The sequence below is a fragment of the Pteronotus mesoamericanus genome, unplaced genomic scaffold (assembly GCF_021234165.1).
Source record: "Pteronotus mesoamericanus isolate MK-2021 breed Mesoamerican mustached bat unplaced genomic scaffold, CSHL_Meso_final contig_40, whole genome shotgun sequence".
In the NCBI taxonomy this organism is placed as follows: domain Eukaryota; kingdom Metazoa; phylum Chordata; class Mammalia; order Chiroptera; family Mormoopidae; genus Pteronotus; species Pteronotus mesoamericanus.
Window position 1 is genome coordinate 3,278,557 of NW_026555150.1, and position 22,174 is coordinate 3,300,730.

The window sequence follows — 22,174 nt, forward strand, 5'->3', positions numbered from 1 at the left end:
ACTATCAGTTCATTCCTGCCTCAACTGAGACTCATTAGTAAATTCACAAGGTACAGTTCCTTTTAGAGCTCTATTGTGAACACCCATAACCACCATTACAAGAGCCCTTCTGTGAAAAATAGTGACGAGGCTTTCTCTACTGTAAAAAAAAAAAAAATACAAACCTAAAACTAATCATAGAAATTTTAAATAGCTTTACCATCTAGCAATAGGCAATCAATGACAGTGAGTAAAAGTATAAAATAAAGCCTAACCATCACTAAGTCTTTTCTGCCTCAGAGTATACCATGCATAGATTACCCTCAATTATTTTTACAAATGTAAAGGCGACATAGTCTCCACTTCTGAAAAAGCACTCCAATTTCTATCAAATAATCACAACTAACTGTGAAATTTGTCTTCCTGGTTCTAAATAACTCAGAAAACCATACAGTAATCTGAGGATGATGAAACACCTCAAAGACTGAAAAATGATGAACCAATGTTCTCTGCCTATTCCTTCTCTGCCAAAAGGCCCATAGGCAATAAAACAGCCAAAGATCAAGGATTTGCTAACCCTACTTATGCAAGTTGTAAATACAGAAATCCATTACATAAGAAATTAAGCAAGCTATCAAACACCTAACCTTACAGCATTTATAACGGTGCTACAAGCTTATGTTTAAAACATTCAAAGTATGTGGCAGCAGAATACTGAATATAACTCATTACATAACTACATAATTCTAGATATACCTTAGGAATGAAAAGAACAGTAAGTCAAAAGTCAAGTATTTTTACACGAGGAAATCCTTTGGTATTCAAAGGAATACATGAAAAAAAGACAAACATCAGTTTGAGAATTAAAGAAACACATTTTTTAACACCACCAAATATTTTCAACTCAGCTGGCTCAGAAATACTGCCATAGCAATGCAGAAGTAGATTCTTTAAAATGTCAATGTTTAAAGGTTGATGATCAACTGAAATAGACAAAGTGTACATTAATAACAAAGAGCAAGAGAATGAGAAACAGTTATACAAGTGCTTATGCAAAATCTACTCTTCCTGGGTATATTGTGCTAAATGACACTTCAAGATTTTCTATTTAGGAGGTGTGTTCCTATCTTAATATTACTCATGAAACTGATAAGACAGTGGAAGTAATATATTACTGCAATACTCGAAGAAGATTTCTCTAAAGGAAGTATTGCTTAATTCTCCCAATAAAAGCCAACAAAAAGTTTTTGGTTACAAATAAGCACGCATGTGCCTGCGTGCACACTGAAATAAGCGCACACAGAAACACATATACACACAAAGAATGAAGTTCTTAACTGTGCCTAACTTGAATTCTATATTGCGAGGAATTGGGAAACCTAGATATTCATAGTTTAGAAATGTACTCAATTCTATTCCTTCTTTTTACCCTTCTAAGAATAGTTCTGATCACAATACTCTTTTCCACAAAAACAAAGTCTCTTGTTACCTATAGAATAAAATGTATACTCTTTAGCTTAGGTATTCCAAGCTCTTCCCAATCTTTGCACAATTATACCCTACTATGGAGCACCCAATGCACTTCATGCCATGGCTACCACAGCTCCCTAATACCCTGTCCTTTCCAGTTCTCTTCACCAAATAGTTAACTTTTACCTTAATCTCTTAAAATCCTACTTAGCCTTTGAGGATGGCTCAGAAACCATCTCAGTTTGACTGTCTCTCAACTCTGCAACTCACCTTCCAGTAAACTCATATTATTTATATTAATCTTTTTCTGACAGGTATTCCCTGTTAATTTCATGCCAATTTTTTTGTCCATAATATAGTTGACTTTTGAAATCTGTTTAAGAGAATGCTACGTTGACTTTACTGAGGTTACAATATATAAAGACGGCCTCACTTGAAGGCTTGGGTTTGGTTGTAAATCTTTGTTTTAAGATGGTGAACAGAATTAAAAGCAGCATTCTCTATCTTTATCAAATGCAGCTGGTAGGACTGCTAGGTAAAAACACAACTGACCAAAACTGGAAATATTCCAATTGGAAACTGGGAGCGGAAGATGAACTGACAAAATATTTGGACACTAAGCTAGATTTTTTTCCATTTAACTAATCCCATTTAAAAAGCCAAGTCCATGTATTATGTTTTACCCTGGATTAGAAAGTGAAAATAGTAAGTAATTTAATTTAAAAGAGTGACCCGGAGCATAACTAAAAGGTTAAACTAAAGCAGGAGAACAATTTTATATGTACAAGTGACAAGACAGCAAGAAAAAATAGACACACGTCTTTCAAGTCCTCTAAAAAGAAAAAGCTACCCCAGGAACAGTGAGCGCATACAGATGATCAATTTTAGAGATCAAAGTCCAGTAAAATTTTTTTCTAAGACACTCATATGCTATTAAAATCTCCTAAGCACATAAAAATGCAACATAAACTACTATGCCAACCAGTAAACTTTGGATGCTTTACCGAAGTCTGAAGGCCTAAGAGTTCATTTCGAATATTTATTGAACACCAAATAATATTGCCAGGCACCATATTAAAGCACTAAGGATCTGAGGAGTGGTATGAGTCACATAATTTTTAGAAGTGTATTCATATGCCATTTTCAAAATTTTCTGGATGACTGTGGAATAAATCTACTGAATTTTTAAATGCCCAAAATGTCAGCACCTTTTGTTAAAAAAGGAAGAGGTAGGAAGATTGACCTGAATCACTATAATTTAAAAAAACAAGACAAACACACTTAAAAGAATCAGGAACCCTGTCAACTACTGCTGAAATGGGGGCTAAGAATCAAGTAATTTTTCTTGAAACTTTTTTTCATTGTGGTAAGAACACCTGGAAAACCTTAATTGTCATCCAAGTTTTGGTACTGACAAGTTATATGCCATTGGGAAAGGATCAAGAACTTCTTCAGTCTCTTATTTGTCAAAAAAAAAAAAAAATCAAAAACAAAAAAAACAACACTACCACCTGCCCTATCTACCTCACAGCACTGTAATGAGCACGAAATGAGATAACATATGTTTCTCTCACATATGTTTTATTTTCAAAAGGCTTTCACAAATGTAAGGAACCATAATCTTCATCATTGATTAGAAAATCCAGTTAACTATAACAGCAGGTTTCAAACTGCTTCAAAGTATGTTTCAGGAAATAAATATTCACAAGGTAACATTGAATTTAAAATAGCCCACACAAGCCACTCAAGGTTAAGACTGACATATACAACCCCAAACTGGTTAGGACAACCTACTATATTGCAATACATATTTAATTTAGCCAATAAAAAGTTTTACTTTAAAAGAAAACATTCACAGTACAGCTGATACTCTTTGGATTAATACAGTATATTCTAAAAACAATTTTAGGATACAAGCATATTGGCTAATCTAAACTGTTAAAAATTAATGCTCATTTGCCCAATATCCACAGACATTTCATTGTAAAACTATAGATCTAAAAGCACTTAGTACTGTCAACTGACTTGGTCTCAAAATTTCATTTTGTATTGGTCCACCAGTATGGAATCATACTTAGCAGATATGTAAGAGAAGGCAAAGTAGAATATCAAAGTAAAGGACAGTACAAGTTTTATAATAATAAAGGTAAAATAACATGAACAATGGACAATTCAACTACAATAATGAAATGAACTCTGTAATAAGATACACAAACTGCACATTATTTTTAGTAGCAGTACTACTCAAGAAATTAGAGTAATAGGCAAGAATTAATACTGACATGTAAACACAACCATCAAGTTGAGTATTCCCCTCCAGGAAAATGAGTACTTTACATTAACCATATTTTTTGAAATTATGCTACAACTACCAAAAAGACTGCTCAGCAGAGGCAATATAAAGAATTTTATGGATTGAGATGGGCTCGTTTTTAGAATGGTTATGTCAATCTGTCAAATTAATTTTTGGTCTTTCAGGTTGTCTAAAAAAGTCAGAAAACAGCCTGACAGATTTGTTTTAAGAAATTAAATAAGCCTTCTCCCCAAAACAAACCAGCAACGTCTTCCCCAAACCTTAATTTCCAGATTTTGAAGCATAAAAGGATAATGCATAACACAGCAAGCAAGGAGAGATAATAGAAATGTTGCCACATTACACACATTTTATAACAATCTCATTAAAAGGGACCATTGTCATCCATTGTTCCAGTTTGTGATAGGTATTTTTAAAGGTTATTCTACTAGCTTACTGAATTTACTAGGGCAAGACTATCTATTAAATACACGAAGTAAAGATTTTTTTTGTTTTACTTAGGCATGATGATTTTAAAAGACTCAAACCTTTGCTGAAGACTCCTTGAGTTCGATGAGACTGTCCTGTAGAAAATGAATGGAGATGACAGGTGAGCTGGCATTGTTCTCAGAACCCAGAAGAACTTTGGGAAGTAAGGCTGTAACCTGGAAATAAACCAGCTACTTCTTGTGAGGATAAATCTGGTGATGTCACTATTACATGAATATCAACAATAAAAAAGAAAAGCAAAACCATGTAATGGAATTGTAATGTTAAAAAACTAAAGTATATGTACTCAATGTAACAAATAAAATTCTCTGCTCAGAATTTAAAAATAAATTTCATGCCACATTCTTATTACACTGTACTTAAGCTATAGGTAATGTTAAGAAGCTTAAGAAATCAAAAGATATTTTTTCTACACAAAAAGTTTAAAATAGTGGAAGTCACTGTGGAAGAACTATCTTATATTTTCATAGTTTTTCTTTAATTGAGAGGTTTAAATTTTTACTTTACTGTGACTCAAACAAAAAAAAAAAAAAGCACATTCTTTATCCTAGCCAAAAAAACTCAGTGGCATTACATTAACAAGAAAACATAATGTATTTTATAAAAGATTTTTTTTTTTTGGTGCAAAGTGCCTCTGATGGTGAATCTCATACCTCCCCGGGGGGGTGGGGGGGAAGAACTTAAAAGAAAGAAAAAGAAATCAATTACAGTATTCCACCACAGTGCTCTTGATGAAGAATTAGTTAACTTACAGTTTTAAAAGTTCAACGTATTGCAAATTCAAAGATTCCATGAAATTAGATGACTTTAGAATTAAAATTAAATATGGAGCAAGGAATGGCTACCCTGAGTCTTCAAGAAGGCTACACCCACGATTTTGTGCTGCAGTTGAATGCCTGGGGTTTCTCTTTGCTGGGTGGTAGGATTGGATGCCACATCTGCTTTTATCGTAATGCAAGGTTCAACTTGTTGGGAACCCAATGGGTATAAACAAACCTCCAAGGGAAGATACAACAGAAGCTGCATGCTCACTGAATATACACTACAGGAGAACTGATCACCAAGGAGACTTTAAAATGGAACTCCTTTCAAGATTCCTTCTTAGAAGGCACACATCGGTATGATGCTCATCAAGAAGCTTGATGAATTCAGAGGTATCTTGTTTATCCTGTATCATCCAGGAAGTCTTCAGTGCTATATATTCTTCAATATTTATGCCGAAAAATAGGCTTCATTTTGCTGAAAAGATTCATTTGCTTGTAGCTACCATTGCACTCCAAAAAGACTGCTTAAAGCAGTGAGGCACTTCTGGGTAAAATTTCTTGCACTTTGAAACACTACAAAATTAGTGCTAGGTCCTTGAAGTTTGAACATTTTTATTACAAAAATACTCAATAGGAAAAAAATATCAGTCCACCAATATGTAAAAAATTCATTTTCTAATGCAACATAAAACCTCCAGTGGCTCCAGTGAATACTTGGCGCAAGACTTGAAGGAAGTCAGGATACGTATCGTATTCCAAACAGGTGAGCCTAACATGGACGCTGCCTTCCTCAGGCTATACTAACCTTTACTGTTGAGGAATGTGATGGAGAAGGGTGGGTATCAATTTTGCGGCGTTTTTGTTCTGTTGGGGGAAAAAAGCAGCAGTCACAATAAGGCATATTTCCACTTTTTCCAAACACTTCAAAAAAATCACCAACTTCTAAGGTCATCAAGCATTATTGCCCCCAGTAAAGTTCTGAGAAAACACACCAAAACAAGGAGACAAAAAGCAACTATACATTACAACAAACAAAGGTAAACAAATACAAAGAAAGGCAAACTTGCCCCTTTCAGGCTCAGTAGCATCTGATCGGGGAACAGGTGACTTCAAGGACCCAGAAACTGGTGTTTTTTCTCCGCCTTTAACACTTTCCTTTGATTTCATTTCCTTTGCTATATCTCTCTCTCTGGATGGCTCCTTCTCTCTTTCCTTCTCTTGGGTCGATTTTGATTCTACATTGGGGACAGTGGTCTTGAATTTCTCATCTTTAGTTTTTTCTTCCTTCTTGAATTTTTCTTTCTCTTTGTCGGACTTAGGTGTTCTTTCCTTCGTCTCTCTCGCTTTTTCATCTTTATTTGGCCGTTCTTCCTTCGGTTTTTCTTTACCATCTTTACCAAGTACCCTGGCCTCTGGAGTAGTAGCTGGAGTCTTTTCTCTTTTTTCCTTTTCTTTCTCTTTCCCTTTTTCTTTGTCATTTTCTTTAATGGCTTTGCTGCTTAAGGATAAAAATATAAGATTTTAAGACAATCATAAAATATATTTCATGTTATAAATCATTAAGGGTTCCCTACTGACTTGAAAAACTACAGAACTAGGAATTGCCTTTTGAAAACTAAAGGCCAACTTTTAGATACGAATGAAGTACTGATTTATCCAGAAAATAATAAATAACCAAATTCATGAATAGCAAATTAAAAAGAATGATAGAATTGATGCCTGGCCTTTTTATTTATGTATTAATAACCTCTGAGGATTACAAGGTAACAACCAAAAATTGTCCCACGAGCCAACTTCTATCAGGAACTGGATTATCTGTCTGTAAGGATCACTGATCTAAATCAGTGTAGACTTCTCTTATGTTAATTATCCTTATCCAGACTGTCCATAGCAAACAATCTTAAAATGTTTTCTTAACTTCACCACCTACCTTCCCCTGCACACCCCAACTGGGGAAAGAAAGTCAGTATCAGCATTATACAAAACATAATGAGGACAGTAAGCACATCATCAAAATGTAAAAACCCAGCATAAATGATTTCCATAGTATTCAACTACTACCCTCTTTCCACTCATGTCTAATGAGGTTAATCATATAAGAATTTAGAATTTTGACAAATAGCACAGTGTTCCTACCTGTTAGAGCCACTATTTCCATTGCTTGAATTCCCTTTCGGTGTGGCACTAGAAGCTTTATTAACAGCTTTCACACCACACTGAGCTCTCTCCCTTGATTTATCTGAAATAAAGGTAAGATTTTATTTGACAAGCCCCAAATGTACGTAAACTACAATTTCACAGCAAAATGATTAGAGATTAATTAGAAAGAAACAAAGGACTGATTAATTCTTGACAGTTACATACATATGCCTACCGAGGGAATAAAAACGTAATTTTAAGGCAGTGTTATACTTGTCATGTGACACAAAACACTTCAGTTTGTAGAAACAAAACATATTACTTATACATTTCTACAAAGAGGCATACCATTCTCCTCAGCACTGCTCTCATCGGACTTAGATGCACTTCCTATTGATGATGATGAAGACCCACCACCAGGCCCATTTTGTACACTGGCAACTGCATTCCTCGGAGGGGGGTCTTTGTGATGAAACTCATTTTCAGGTATCATGTATGACTTTTTACTTTTCAACTGCCCAGAGTAGCTGAAAGTCGCACAAAGTGTTTAAATATACAAATACAAGTCAAAAAGCACAAACATGGGGTTTAAAAGAGTAAAATTATCAAGTTAAATTAACATTTCAATGTAAACTAATCTTTCAACTAAAGATGCCTTTTTTTCACTATTGAAGATCTGATAACCCAACTGATGATAAGATTACATTTCCTCCAAACCAGTACATATTATATATGACTTGTGAAACTATCATCCAGTATACACCGGAAGCTGATAATCAGAAGTGACAACTCTCACCAGCCTGTGGCAACATGATCGCATAATCTCCCATAATCTCCTGAAGTAAAGCAGAAGATAAACTTTAACACTGTAAAACATTTTAAAGTCTTCAGAATCCTTCTGTTATCTAGTCTCATAAATCACATTAAAGTATAATTGTGTTACCCCATAGCCAATGCATATAGATCAGGCCTCTTCTCTTTTTCTTCTTGGCAGATTTTATGTACTCTTCTTTCCAGAGCCTGACCCAGATTCAAAACTTTTGGGTACCAAGGAAGTATTTTTGTTAGCACAATCAAGATATTCCTGATATGAGTATATTCGCCTGTTTCAAGGCAATGCACCGATGCCTACAACAAACATTTTAAGATGTGTTATTATAAAAGTGTAAGTATGAAGAGGAAAAAAATAACTTTGAGCAATACAAATTTTTTACCTTGGTTAGTTTGTAATGCCATTTGTGTACAACATGTCGAAAATTTTCATAGTCTAATTGATCAGCTTTATTTCCACCATCGAATCCAGTTGCCCGTAATATAGTAAGAAATCCTGGATAATTTCCACATTCCTAAGAGGGAAAAAAAGGGTTATTATTTTTAAAGAAAAATTCTGTCTCCCAAAATAGCAGAGGCTTAAATTTAAGTAAACTAGATTAATGATTCTATGTGAAAACATATGTATTTGAATGATAGGTAGTTTTCACAGAAAGGTTCAGTTTATTCAATATTAACTTGGAATGTTATCAGTTTGAAATATGATAAAAATATATAGCACTTTTCATAATGGATGAATTATTCTTAAATTTTAAACACTCTTTTACAAAGGAACCTTAAACTCAGCTGCCTTTTATTTTTTATTTTAGAGAGAAAGGAAGGGGGGAGGAGAGACAGACACATTGATTGGCTGCCTCCTGCATGTGGCCAGACCAAGGCTCAAACCCACAGCCTTCTGATGCACAGGATGACACTCCAACCAACTGAGCCACCTGGCCAGAGCTCAGCTTCCCTTTTATAAGGGAAAATGTTACTTATTTTATTTTTAGACAGCGGGGAAGAGAAGGAGAAAGAGGGAAAGAAACATCAGTGTGTGGTTGCCTCTCATGCACCCCGCACCCAGGCACGTGCCCCAGCTGGGAATCGAACCGGGGACCCTCTGGTTTACAGGCCGGCACTCAGTCCACTGAGCCACACCAGCCAAGGCTCAGCTTCCTTTTTAAAACTGAACCACCTAGAGATTACTGGAAGTGGTCATTATATGCATGGGTAAAATATAAGCATATTTATTAGTCATACCTTTTCATATGTAGCTCTATCACTGTGCCACCTGGTTACAGTCTCTAACATACAGCAAAGAAATCTCCCATATCGACTAGCTTCATTTTCAGTGCAGCTTGCAACTGTGTAAATTATGTCAGAAAATACCTACAGAAAAAATGTTTGAAAAATAAGAACAAATCAAGATCAAAATCAGTTCAAAATATCAAAAGATCATGTTATAGAAAATCACAATAAACTAAACAGGTAAGTTCAGTCAAGATCTATTTTCCTCTTTTATATTCACAATCCCAGGGACCTTTAAAGACTTTGGCTTTTGTGAGGAAACAGCATATTCATAAAGCAACAATGACAACAACAAAACTTTATAAAGAAATCTGATTTACAATGACAGAAGAAAAAAACTATCATTATTATTACTTGATAACTTCTTTAATGAAGACTTAGCCACAGATATAACTGGGGTTAGGGGGACAGTAAGCAGAGCCAAGGCTGATAAAGATTTTTAGAAATAGGCAGCTGACATGCTATAACATAGATTACATTTTTAAACCACAAAATGCAGTAATTTAGTAAGAAAAAAAGCCAGATGCAAAAATGTGTGAATGAGACCATACTGAAAAGCATCCCTGCTTTTATGTATGTGGAAAGGTGTAAGCTTTTTTTGTCATTTTTGAGGGAGTGAAGGTTAAAAACAGAGAAGAGTTCCACCTATTATGGCAAACATTTAAACCCAAATGTTGATCAATAGACTAACTTGGGGTACTTATTACATATCAGGCACTACTCAAAGTACTTCTGTATGTAGTGACTCATTTAATCCTCACAGTAATCTTCCGAAGCAGGTACTATTATCCTGTTTTACCGATAAGAAAACTGAGACACAGAGAGGTTTAAAAACTTGCCAAAAATCCTGTAGCTAAAAAGTAGCAGAGCTAGGACTCTTCAGGCATTTGGCTCTTGAGTTCATGTTTTTATCCACACACACAATAATAACTTTGTAGATTGTAATGCTTAGCTATCTTAGCATGAGACTTCTTTTTTAACAGTTCAGTTTTATTATGAGACTTTAAAAAAAACAGTTCATTTTTATTTTTTTTCCATTACCATTTACCTCCCCCCATATCCTCTTCCACCTCCACTTATCCACCCCCTTCCACCCCACAGTTACCGCAAAATAGATACAGACTCATAGATAGAGGGCAGGGGAACAGTTCTGGGCGGGAGTGGAAGGATCGAGAAAAAAAAAGTGACTTTTTTAAAGACTGCAATAAAATGGACTTACTCGATCATAACAAAGAAGTGTGGAAAAATTTGGAGTTTTCTGTTGGTGTACCAATTCAACAAAACGAGCACAGTAAACAGCATCAATTGCTGAAAAAATACATCGAGGAAATATACACAGCTGTAGAAATTTTGTGATGGTCTCATTTTTGGTAGATTCTAAAAATAAGACAAGAATACAGTAAGTGGTAAACTTCTTCCTCGAGTGCCTCAAGGCCACCAAATAGGACAACATATTAACTTTAATGTACAAAATGCTATAAAATCATAAACTATAGTATGTAACCAAAAGGTCATGCCTGGAATAAGACTTTCATTTTCATTCTGTGGACATTTTCCTATTTATAATTTCTCCAGAAATGTGATTTTATACAGAAAAGTTGAATGATAGCTGACAATTGTAGTTATAAGCTAATTAATTTCACTAGCAAACTGTATCAGTTCCACCGGTGAATATGTGAAGTTGACTCTGCATTAACTAATAACCAAAGAACGGTATAGTGAACAGAGTTGAAATACAAACATAATACACTTCAACGCCTCCAGTTATAAAGGTTTGCTTTTGTAAGTTAGCAGTAGCAGGAACGTAACAATTCCAACAACATACTTGCTAAAAGCCAGTTGTCTTTTTCCAGTTTCAGTCTCTGTAGAACTCGCTGCACATGCTCCATCTGTTTCTTTTCTTCTTCTAGAAGCTTGTCCTGAAGGGCAGTACAGCGCTCCTTCTCTTTTTTCTTTTTATTCGGAGGCTACAAAATATGTTAGATACTTTACTAACTACAGGCATACTTCCTCCCTTTCTTTTAATTAAAAATTTCAAAAAGAGATAAATGCTGGTATTTTATATTCATTACTTCAACAGGGGTGCTTAGGACTCCACTTAGATGTACTTACACCTTCATTTAACAAATTCAAGACAAAATCATCCAGTCTTTGTACAACACCAAAACAGGTTATCTTCCCAACACTTTGATTCTTTGGTACTTTGATTCTGAGGGTCATCTTTGACTCTTGCCTTCTCCTTCATTACAATATACCAATTGCTTACAAGTCTAGTGTATTCCCACAACCTCCGCCATAGTCTATGCTCTCAGCACGTCACAACAAATTACCCAAAAAGCCACCTGCCTAATCTCTAGCCTACTGTTAGTCCCTTCCCCTCTCAAATGCATCTCTCATACTGCTATCGTGAGTAATTTTTCTAAAGTAGTATTTTTACCATTATCAAGTCCATCTTCTGAAATCTAAAATAACTCTTGCCCTGGCCATTGTGGCTCAGTTGGTTGGAGCGTTGTCCCATAAACCGAAAGGGTACGTGCCTAGGTTGTGGGCTCAATCCCTAATCAGGCATATTCGAGAGGCAACCAATCGAAGTTTCTCACATGGATGTCTCTCTCCCTCTCTCTCCCCCTCCCCCTCTCTCTAAAATCAATAAGCATGTCCCACAGTGAGGATTAAAAAAAATAAAAGATAAAATTGCCCTCAGTTTTATCAAGTCCTCTTTCTAACATTCACTGTTCTACATATACTGGCCCCATCCTAACCACTCAAATTTATCACTAAGCCCATTCGCCACAGTAAAAATGGTCTCAAACTTTGGACTACTTCCCTCCCACCTTTGCTGGAGCTCTAGGCTCCATCTAATTTATCTTCAAGGCCTATCCAGCTCAAGACCCACCTGTTCAATAAAACCTTCTCCTAAAGCATTCTCCTTTTTGGAAATCCCACTGCCTTTGCAACTGGAGTCCCACAGATTACTTAAGTTGTTAATATGGCTTTAAGTAGAAAAACATTGTCAAATACCATTTGAATGATCAAAATCTCCACATACTCACTATACTCACCAAGCCCCTACCCAAGCCACTGAGAGGTCACCATTTAACCCATTTAGACAGTATTATATAGCAACAGGATTGTAGCTTTAAGGAACCCGAGCTAACACTACTTCAAAGTATGGGTAAAGCCGAATTAATACCATGAAGTTACTGTACCTGAGCTATGAGAACAAAAACCTACCATTTCTTGATTGTCATCAATTGCTTTCATCTGGACTTTAAGTTTACTGACTTCCCGTTCATAGCTGGTGTGTGGAACTGCAAGGTCATACATTGTCAATGACCAGAATGTGGCATAGAATTGAGGGCTGATGTCATCCCAGACTTTGGAAACATGTAAAGAGACCACTGCTTCATGGACAGGGGCCATCACCATTTCACATGATGTAATATACTTGTGAACTTTATGTTGCTGTTTACTTCCCTTTTCTGATTTTTTAAGTTCGTCATACTTGGACTGGAAATAAAAAGCAAACACACACATACACAACACAATTTATACCATTGACTTTCACAGTATAAAAACCTATGTTCCCTTTTCAAAAATCAAAAGATGACCAATTAAAACTGTTGTAGGAATTCCGGTTTCTTAATTACTTTAAGATAAATTATCCATGGAAGCTGTTCCAATCTTCAGCCCCGTGTGCTCACTAGCAGCTTTTCAGAAGATTCTTACTGAATTTGACCTAAGTAAGTGAATGGGGTATATGCCTGCCGGGGGTCCATTCCGCCCATCCTATTCTCTCTCAATGCTGCATTATGTATTGGGCAGGTAGGGTTTCCACTCCTGCTTTCGAGATATTCGAGGGAACCAAGTAGAAGGTCTTAATACTCATAAAGAGACAGAATGAAATTAGTAACAGCCCACCAAGACAGACTGTTTTATCACTACATGTAGCCCCTATCAGCTGTTGTGATTTGTCAGTTAAGAAGCTGGATAGTCACCATAGCTAGCTTAACTGAGAAAATCACCATCAGACTACTAAGTAGGGTGACCAATTGTCAGGTTTGCCAGTAATTGACGGTTTTCCCAGCATGCAAGACTTTAGTGCTAAAACTGGGAAAGTCCCAGGCAAACCAAGACCCACTAGTCACTCTAATGCTAAGCTAAATAAGATTTTATGTGAATAACTATGGCACACTGGAGTTTAAAGTGTGTGAGAACTGACAATGCAGCTTTTTTGGCCTGGTTGGCTCATCCTAATTAGGAAGAGAGTCAGAGGAAGACCATCTCTTACCTGCCTGAGAAAAAGAATGTTAGTGCAATGGGAGGAACTACATTATTAGTTCAGAGTGTATAACAAATGTCAAAAAGAAAATACCACCAAGTGGAGCTATGGCTACTGTATCATGTCCTTCAGTTTCTTTAGGATGACAGAGCTCTCACCCAGATAATTTTCTTTGAGCTAGGGCATCATCCCTGAAGATGAACCTAAGAGTAGATCTAAAATTAGCTTCTTCATGTTAGAAAAGCACTTAAATCATTCACAGTTTGTGCTAAACATGGAACCCAAAACTGAAAGGTCAAAAGCCACAAATTTTGCATCATGATAGGCAGTCTTGGCTCCTTACAGTCTAGCTGTCTTCCCTCCTAAGTGCTGCTTTAGCCCAGGCCCGCTGGACTTCAAGGCATACCAAGTACCCTTTGTTCCAGAGAGTATCTCAAGCAGGCTCTGAGAATGGTACAACTATTGCAGAAGTAGAAAGATTTACCTCGTGTTATTCGCATTTTAGGCAGCATGCTGACCACTACTGAGACCACAGAGGTGACACAGTTACAAAGAACACTACTTATGAGAGTGAAGTCCCAATTACACCAGAGATCTCAGAGAATAGCAGCTGGGATAAAAAAGCGTTTTAAAATTTTGAGAGCAGGTCCTATTGATGGTAACTAATATGGATCTCTGTGAGCAGAATGACATCTGCTAAAGTTCTAACAAAACACAAGATAAAACAGTGCTGAAACTACCTGCATAAGGTGACTTACCGTGTTCTGCCATGTACAATGGGCACCCATGTTTCTGTGATTACATACCCATTATTATACCGATGGTATGTAATCATTATACCCATATATGATACACATCCTTATTTTTCCCTGAAAAATTTGGGCAAAAAAAAGTGTACATTATACACGGTGAAATGTGGCAGTTGCCCGATTTGGGTGAGATCTAGAGTATTAACTGGGGAGGGGGAGTTTTCTTTCAGATCCATGTTGCGAAGTGGGTCTCAGCAATTAAAACTGAAAAATTACCACTATTGCTAGGCGTCCCCTGTTCCCTATCTCATTTTTTTTAAAAAGGGTTGATTAAAAAAACAAAACCAAAAACACCTACATTGCATATTTACTTAGGATGAACATTTCCTTGTCGAAAGTCAGTTTAATTCCCTCATCAAGTTCACATCTTTAGTCAAACGGACTGGCATAATAGCTATATATCTCAAGGCACCTGGGGAATTAGATTTATGGAATAGAACTGGTATCAGCAGTTACTGCTGTACTTCTAATTACTGTTCAAACAGTTCTTGTTGGCTCAATAATCTAAGCAGGGTTTGATTGGCTCAATTATTCCCATGAGAGCCTGCTGACAGTCAACTTATAGACAGTACCTAGCAGTCCTCCAATACTCATATTGTCTCACAGGAGGCTCTTCAAGACAGGCTTTTATCTAAAAAACAAAAGCAAGGATCCTGAGGAAAGATTGGGTATCATCTAGTGCAAGGTTGCTGAGGAACTCCCTTTCCAGAGTGTGACATGTAGCCTCTGGGTCTGTGGGTAACAGATTTATCCCTGACTTGGCTGTATAGTTCTTTTTTTCCCTCCTCAACCCTGAGGAGGAAATTACATCTCTTTGTTTAGATTTTTGTATCCCTTAACTGACAAAGGCATAGCATTTTACACAGGCTACAGAAAAGGTAGCTACTGGTAGGAATGCACTGTTCCATTTTCTGACCAGGAATAGTTCAGCCAACTCAGGCAACCAAGTGTTCCTGTTTGCTATGGTTTAATATCATTGACTAGTGTGTTCTCTTTTCAGTATAGCACAAGGCAGGTCAGAATTCCTGAGATGAAGATCTTTCCCCTCTTGAGAGTATAGCAAAGAATAGCTGCGTGCTAATAAAGTGATAATTAAGTCAATTAACATTAGTAGTTAGAGGATGGTGTGAGACTGCAGCAGTTGATATGTAAACACTAAGAGCTAATGGTTGATTAAATGATCAATTATACCCCAAACTTCTCAGTGCCCTTTTTTCCATGCCTCTACTGCAAACAGCCTTGTATCCTAACTGGGAACAAAGAAGGTATACTAGCTTAAGAGAAAGGACTAAGATCCTCCCCAAAATCTGTAGAGAAAGCCCTGTATACTACAGACTTAAAAGCACTAAATAAAGAGGGTCCAGAATCCAATTCTACACAGAAATTAAGAATATGTGATGACCCCAGTCAGAGCAGAGAAGTACCATAGTTTCCGAACAGAGGACTGACCATGCCCTGAGGGAAAGGAAAAGGTGAATTCCAATTAGAGGTCACTGCTTTGCAGGTAAGAGTAGCTGGCAGATAAGAGTAGAGAAAGCTGTCACCTCTTTCCCAACACCCTTACTTGAATTTCAATAGTCACTACTGGGATACCATGCCTGGAAAGGCTCTAGTTTGCTTTTTATGTTGTTGTTTTTTGTTTTTAGTTGTTTCATTTACATAGAGAGAAATAAAACAAGAACCATCAATACACCTTTCCTAGGAGTTACACAACAAAGACTGTAAGATTTTTTAGAATGCTTGGAGTTGGTTAAATCTTTCTGTCTATATTTTTTTTTAATTGTATTTTTTCCATTACCATTTATCCCCTTTATATCCTGTTCCACCTCCACCACACCCCCACCACACTGTTGTCCTTGTCCATGAGTCCTTTTTCTTTTCTGCTGGATCCTTCTACCCTGCAACACTCCCCGCCCCCAACTGTCATCCTGCTCTCTATCTGTGGTGGCAAGTTAACCATCTGACAGGGATATTGTCATTGAGGAAACAGGACCCTGTATTCAAACAAAGTGTTTCTCAACATGGCATACCACATTCACTTAATGCAGAATCATCTAGTACTTGTTTAAAAAAAATAAATACAGCCCTGGCTGGTATGGCTCAGTGGATTGTGCGCTGGCCTACAAACAGAAATGTCGTGGATTCAACTTCCAGTCAGGGCACATACCTGGTTCAGGCCAGGTCCCCAGCAGGGGGTGTGCAAGAGGCAACTGATCAATGTGTCCCTTGCACATCGATACTTCTCTTCCTCTTTCCCTACCTTCCCCTCTCTCTGAAAATAAATAAAATGTTTTTAAAAATAAAAAAAATAGGAATTTCAAGGTACCATCCAAATTATTAAATTAGAATGTGGGGGCATGAGATTGAGTTTTTAAGATGCTTCGCTGGTTGATTTTCATCTACACTAATGTTTGAGAACTGGAGTTCTAAAAGGCCCATAAGACATCAACCTGGACAACCAGTGGCAAAGTGACAGTAAAATCACAGAACTCGTAAGACTTACTTTTAAAAGGGGAATTATCATTGTACAGTGCGCAGAGCTGAGTATTAACAAAAGTGTAACTCCCAGAAACAATCTACATCTATGTCAAAGTAAAATGCAATTACAAATAAAAAATTAAAAATAATTTGGAATCATTCTTCAATGGCAGCAGAAATATAGATACTTACTGAAATATGGTGGGCATACATTGGCCTAGACAGGAAAAATGCTGCATCATGGGGTGTATGAAATTCATTACAAAGCACATCAATTGAAGGCACTCGCTTTATATAATCTTCTGTGCTTAGATTAGATGCTAAAAACCCACCAAACTGTACCAGGGTATCGTGACACTAAATGTAAAAAATAAGACAAAAAAAAAAAATGTGCTACCGTTATACAAAAACAATATAAACATTTTCCAAAATGATTACGGTGTAATTTAATCAATCTTTTGATTAACAAGAATTCAAAATTTACAAATTGAAAGAAATTTAGAGGCAATCTACAAACATAATCATATTGCAGAAAAGATGCCAAGGGTACTGAAAAGTATACTGATCTAAGGCTTTAATATCAACTAGATCTCAAATTTCAAGCTATTGTTCATCACTTTTAGTAGCAGAATATATTTACCCAAATCACCAACAACAATTTCATGTATATAGAAGTCAATTCTCTTGCCCTTAAAAGATGAAAACTTCAGCCCTGGCTGGTGTGGCTCAGTGGATTGAGCGCTGGCCTGTGAACCAAGGGTCGCTGGTTCTACTCCCAGTCAGGACACCTGCCTGGGTTGTGGGCCAGGTCCCGCGTGGGGGGCGCGTGAGAGGCAACCACACATTGATGTTTCTCACCCTCTTTTTCTCCCTCCCTTCCTTTTTCTCTAAAAATAAATAAAATCATCTTTTAAAGAAAAGATGAAAACTTCATTTATAAAATAAGTGGCATCTTCTTCCCTTGCAAAAGAAATAGTGATAGTTAAACATATTTTGTAAGCTAACCATAGGTTCTGGTGCTTACTACTTATTTATTTATATTTTATAAATAAGATCACATCTACTTTCTTGTGATTGAAATTCCAGAGACTGAGAAAGATATGAGAGCAAACAACTTAATGTTATCTACTTAATTGAGAACTTTATACATTATTATTACATCTCCTAGAGCCATCACTTAAATACCATAATTTGCACAGAAGTAGCCTCTATTTCCAGAATGTCTATTTTACATTAGAGCTATTTCACACTCAGATGTGCAAAATGACATTTTTCGAATTATCTAACATTCCATATTTACCATTATCAGGACAAAAAAATCCAGATAAACCCCAAAGCCACTTTAACTTGCCTGATCATACAGCTTTCCCACAAGTTTCAAATGTTTCTCTCCACCTTCCTGAAAGATCACCCCATTCCTCTGTTGAGCCATAAGCAAACAGAGAGGAAGAGCAAGATCATGATCCAATAGAGCATCCTTTAGTCTCTGGGAAGATTTTTTAGTGTTTCTGATCTGGCCAAAATAACCACCCTGCAAAAAAGACATAAATTTACCAGCGTACAGTACAGAACACATACCATCTGATTTGAAAAAGAGAGAAAACATTCAGTTACCATCCTGAAGATAAAAAAACTCATACTGTCTACATTTCTTCCCGTTGCAAATTTATTTTAGTGACACCATTACTGGTTATAATCACTGACTTAAATGTAACTGTTGATTGCCTTGAAACTTCTGAATATTTTCCATTTTCCACCATACAGTCCCTAATAATGGATTATTCTTTATTCGGCATGGAGCAGATTTAACTACAGAGTAACTATGTTCAGATTTATGCCAGTTAGGATATCAAGGACCAAAGACAGTGTGATGTTTATTTCCCTTACAGGTGTATTACTTAAACTCTTTTATATTTTGTTTCAGCTTTTTAGAAAGGATAAAATAACTAGTATATCTCAATTTGTAAAAGGAAGTTGTGGACAGTTGTTATAGAATATGTATGGCTTTGATGTTCGGCTTTATGGACTTATGTATTGTTTGGATTTTTTACTATAAGCACGCACACGTTCTGAATTTTTTTAAAAATAGCAACTCTCACCTCAGCTTTTAGTTGCTCTCCACCAGTCATGGCCTCTAGTTGCTCCATTGTCATTTCCTCTGTAATTTCTATTCCTGCCATTTTTTGTACCACTTCTTTCAATATAAGCAGGTCAAAACTATTTAGAAAAAATAAGAAACAGCCTGTAGTTTAAATTTCAAACTTAACAGTGACAATATATTGTAACTAACATACTGAGAACCCCTAAATTATTTGTATATAAATATGAGGAGAAAGGAGCTGAAGCAGCTTTTAGGGGAAAACTGCATTCCTAGAATTATACTGAAAAATATTTGGGTCACGTAATATGTTTACATTTATTTGAACTTTTTACCTGGGAATAATTTCAAATGTACACATAGCATGCAAAGATAAAAACAGTACAATGCTTTACCTCAACTTCATCTATTAACATTTTACTCCTGCTTGCTTTATCATTTATGTCTTCTGTCTCTCTCCCCTCTCCCTCCATTTCCCTCTCCCACCTCCACAAACACAAACACATGCACACAAATTCTCTGAATCATTTGAGAGTTTATGTACTATGTCTCATCATTAGGGGTACATTTTACCCCTAAAATTCCTAAGACTATATTTCCTAAGAGCGCATTTCCTAAAAATACTGCTATTCTCTTATATAGCCACAGTAGTTATCAACTTTAGTAAAGCTAACATTGATACTTTAATCGACAGTTCATATTTTATTTTTATCAGGTGAATCTACAGTTTACATTTCATCTTTATCAGTTGACCCAATAATGTCCTCTATAACACTTTTTAATCCTCTAGTACAGGATGGCCAATATATAGATTTCTGATGGTATAGAGCCATCTCTCTAAACAATCACACACACACTTGGAAGGAATGGAGAGAGAGAGGGAGGAAGGGAAGGAAATAAGGAAGGGGACAGAAGTTCCAAGTTGTGGTATTTGAGTCTAAGATGACAATTTAATGACCAGTCTTCAGCACATTTATTACTGTGCCAACATTTATACATTTTAATTCTTAAAGTTTAGGACTGGCAATGGAAATAACATCTATGATTTCCAAGATCTTTAATTAGGTAAGTAATGAAGATAAAGTGAAAACATTCTTTCCCACAAAACAAACGCAGATGTTTTCCCAAAGGTAAAGCTAGACATATGCAAGACACAAGTTAACAGACAAAGGAACAGTTTTCTAAGATTCTTAGTAAATGCTTACTCTCTCTCAACTGGCCTTATCTTCCCCTAAACATAGTTTTTGAAAACAAGAAGGCCCTCATGCAAATTAGTATGTAAGAAGTAGCAATCAATTATTTTAATTTTTCTTTAAATGATCATTTAATTAGATGGTCACAAAAGCTATATTTACAGTACAGAGAACTGAATTATAGATTTAAAAATAATACTATGTTCTCCTGGCCTATAGACATAGAAGAGTAAAATGTATAGGAATGGCCAATAAGGTGAGTATAGCATAAGGGTTATGTTGATAAAATCCTTCTAAATATTATTTTTTAAAGTTTTCCCTAAACCAAAATAATGTCAAGAATTCCTTAGGTAATAGGAGGGGGGATCCCCAAAAAACTGGAATTACCTTCTGGCAGGTGGGCCCCTTGTACTGCAAGCTTCCCCGACTAGGTGAGTGTTCTAGGAACCCATCTGTAATCAGTGCACCAGCTGCCATTGTTGTAAGAAGCTGCATTCCGGCTTCAGTGAATTTTTTTGAAGACTCTTTCACTGCATTTGCCCATTTCATGATAGGTAATTTACAAGACTCCTGCCCACACCCTGCTGAGTGTTCAGCAGTTTTTGACCAAAAATGGCATGACTCCCTCCCCCCTCCCTAGTCACCAATCTTACCCGGAGTGACTTTTGTTTGTTTCCCCAGATGAAAAAAAAAGTCCTCAAAGGGAAACATTTTGCTGATGGAAAGGTGAAATGGAAGAGGGGAAACAAAAAATGGCAGAAGCACTAAAAGGCATCAAAATTGACGAGTTCAAAAACTGTTTTGAGCAGTGGAAAAAAAGGTCTCGATAGGTGTATTGCATCAAATGGAGAGTACATTGAAGGTGAGTCATACACAATTTTTATATGCAATTTTTTATAAATAAATTCCAGGATTTTTTTGGGTCGTCCCCCGCCCCGCCGTACTTGTTTGAAACACCAGGTAGCTTTACAGATTTTTGTTTGCTTTCTACCAGAAAGTTTCTGCAAACAATTTTGAGTTCTTTGATTTTAGTCAGTCTACTGCTGATAAGGGTTAATATACATAGTAATTCAAACTCTAAGCACTGCTATAGGTCCAGAATAAAATAATAAAATCAGTATATTTAAAGAAAAGAGGGTACTGTTCAAAAGGTATATAAGCTTTATGTCTCTAAAAGTTCAAATTCCAAAAATAGTTGTGTTAAAGATACTATGTACACCCTCAGAATAAACATGTTCCTACCAAATGCTCAGCGTAAAGGCCAATTACTGTCCAGCAGCAAATCAATAGTTTTGTCATAAGAGGATGTACAATATACCATATTACCCATTTACTCAAAAGCCTAACAGGTAGTCAAAATGAATTAGCCTTTTTGGAGATATATATCTCCCCAAAATATTCATTTCTTTCTGCAAAACAGTGTTTATGTATTAAATTATAACTTATTTTAATTAAAGAATTCCACACACCAAAGTGAGCAACTTTCTATTTAAGCCTACAACCAACAAAATCGGTTTTCAGGATAATAGAAATCTCAACATCCCAATATCACCAGAAGTACTCTAATTATTGAATTTCATTTACATATAATTTGCTAAGAATACCTTTTGCCCGCCTTTAGCTGATTAGCCACATATTGAAGAAGACCAGCAAGATCAATGGGATATTTACGAAAAACTGCACCACAGAAACTAGCCAGACCTATATGAAATTAAAAAAAGGGCTTTTAAAAAAACAATTCATAAAATAAAAAGTACAATATTGAATGTCATTTCTTCAACTAACTCAATTTCTAAAACAAAATGAGGTAGGAATAATTATATTGCTGATGCCACTTAATAGAGCTTTATAATTGATTATAGCCAATATCTATTGAGCATACACATGCCAAACACTGCACTAAATAAGCACTTATGTTAGCTATCTTATTTAATCTTTACAATCATCTCAGTTGGTATAAACTTATCAATGATGAAAATTTTGAACATACATATCATGTAACTTGTTCATGGTCACATAGTTGGTATGAGGAAGAACAATG

The 22,174-nt window shown here is 36.1% G+C and overlaps 1 protein-coding gene across 3 annotated transcripts in view; it reads right to left on the reverse strand.

Moving 5' to 3' along the window:
- Nucleotides 1–22,174, reverse strand: part of THOC2 (THO complex subunit 2) — a 113,681-nt gene that overhangs the window by 9,813 nt on the left and 81,694 nt on the right. For 2 of the 3 annotated variants that reach the window (XM_054576988.1, XM_054576985.1), the window contains exons 19-33: nucleotides 21,738–21,834; nucleotides 18,942–19,059; nucleotides 18,194–18,373; nucleotides 17,035–17,199; nucleotides 12,508–12,783; nucleotides 11,099–11,240; nucleotides 10,493–10,650; nucleotides 9,226–9,354; nucleotides 8,370–8,501; nucleotides 8,099–8,283; nucleotides 7,504–7,682; nucleotides 7,153–7,255; nucleotides 6,084–6,514; nucleotides 5,822–5,880; nucleotides 4,291–4,326 (exon numbers count right to left, since the gene is read on the reverse strand). In XM_054576988.1, coding sequence (XP_054432963.1) covers nucleotides 4,291–4,326; nucleotides 5,822–5,880; nucleotides 6,084–6,514; nucleotides 7,153–7,255; nucleotides 7,504–7,682; nucleotides 8,099–8,283; nucleotides 8,370–8,501; nucleotides 9,226–9,354; nucleotides 10,493–10,650; nucleotides 11,099–11,240; nucleotides 12,508–12,783; nucleotides 17,035–17,199; nucleotides 18,194–18,373; nucleotides 18,942–19,059; nucleotides 21,738–21,834 — 2,390 coding nt within the window. The remainder of the gene's footprint in view (nucleotides 1–4,290; nucleotides 4,327–5,821; nucleotides 5,881–6,083; nucleotides 6,515–7,152; nucleotides 7,256–7,503; nucleotides 7,683–8,098; nucleotides 8,284–8,369; nucleotides 8,502–9,225; nucleotides 9,355–10,492; nucleotides 10,651–11,098; nucleotides 11,241–12,507; nucleotides 12,784–17,034; nucleotides 17,200–18,193; nucleotides 18,374–18,941; nucleotides 19,060–21,737; nucleotides 21,835–22,174) is intronic. The other variant, XM_054576986.1, reaches the window with a different exon arrangement.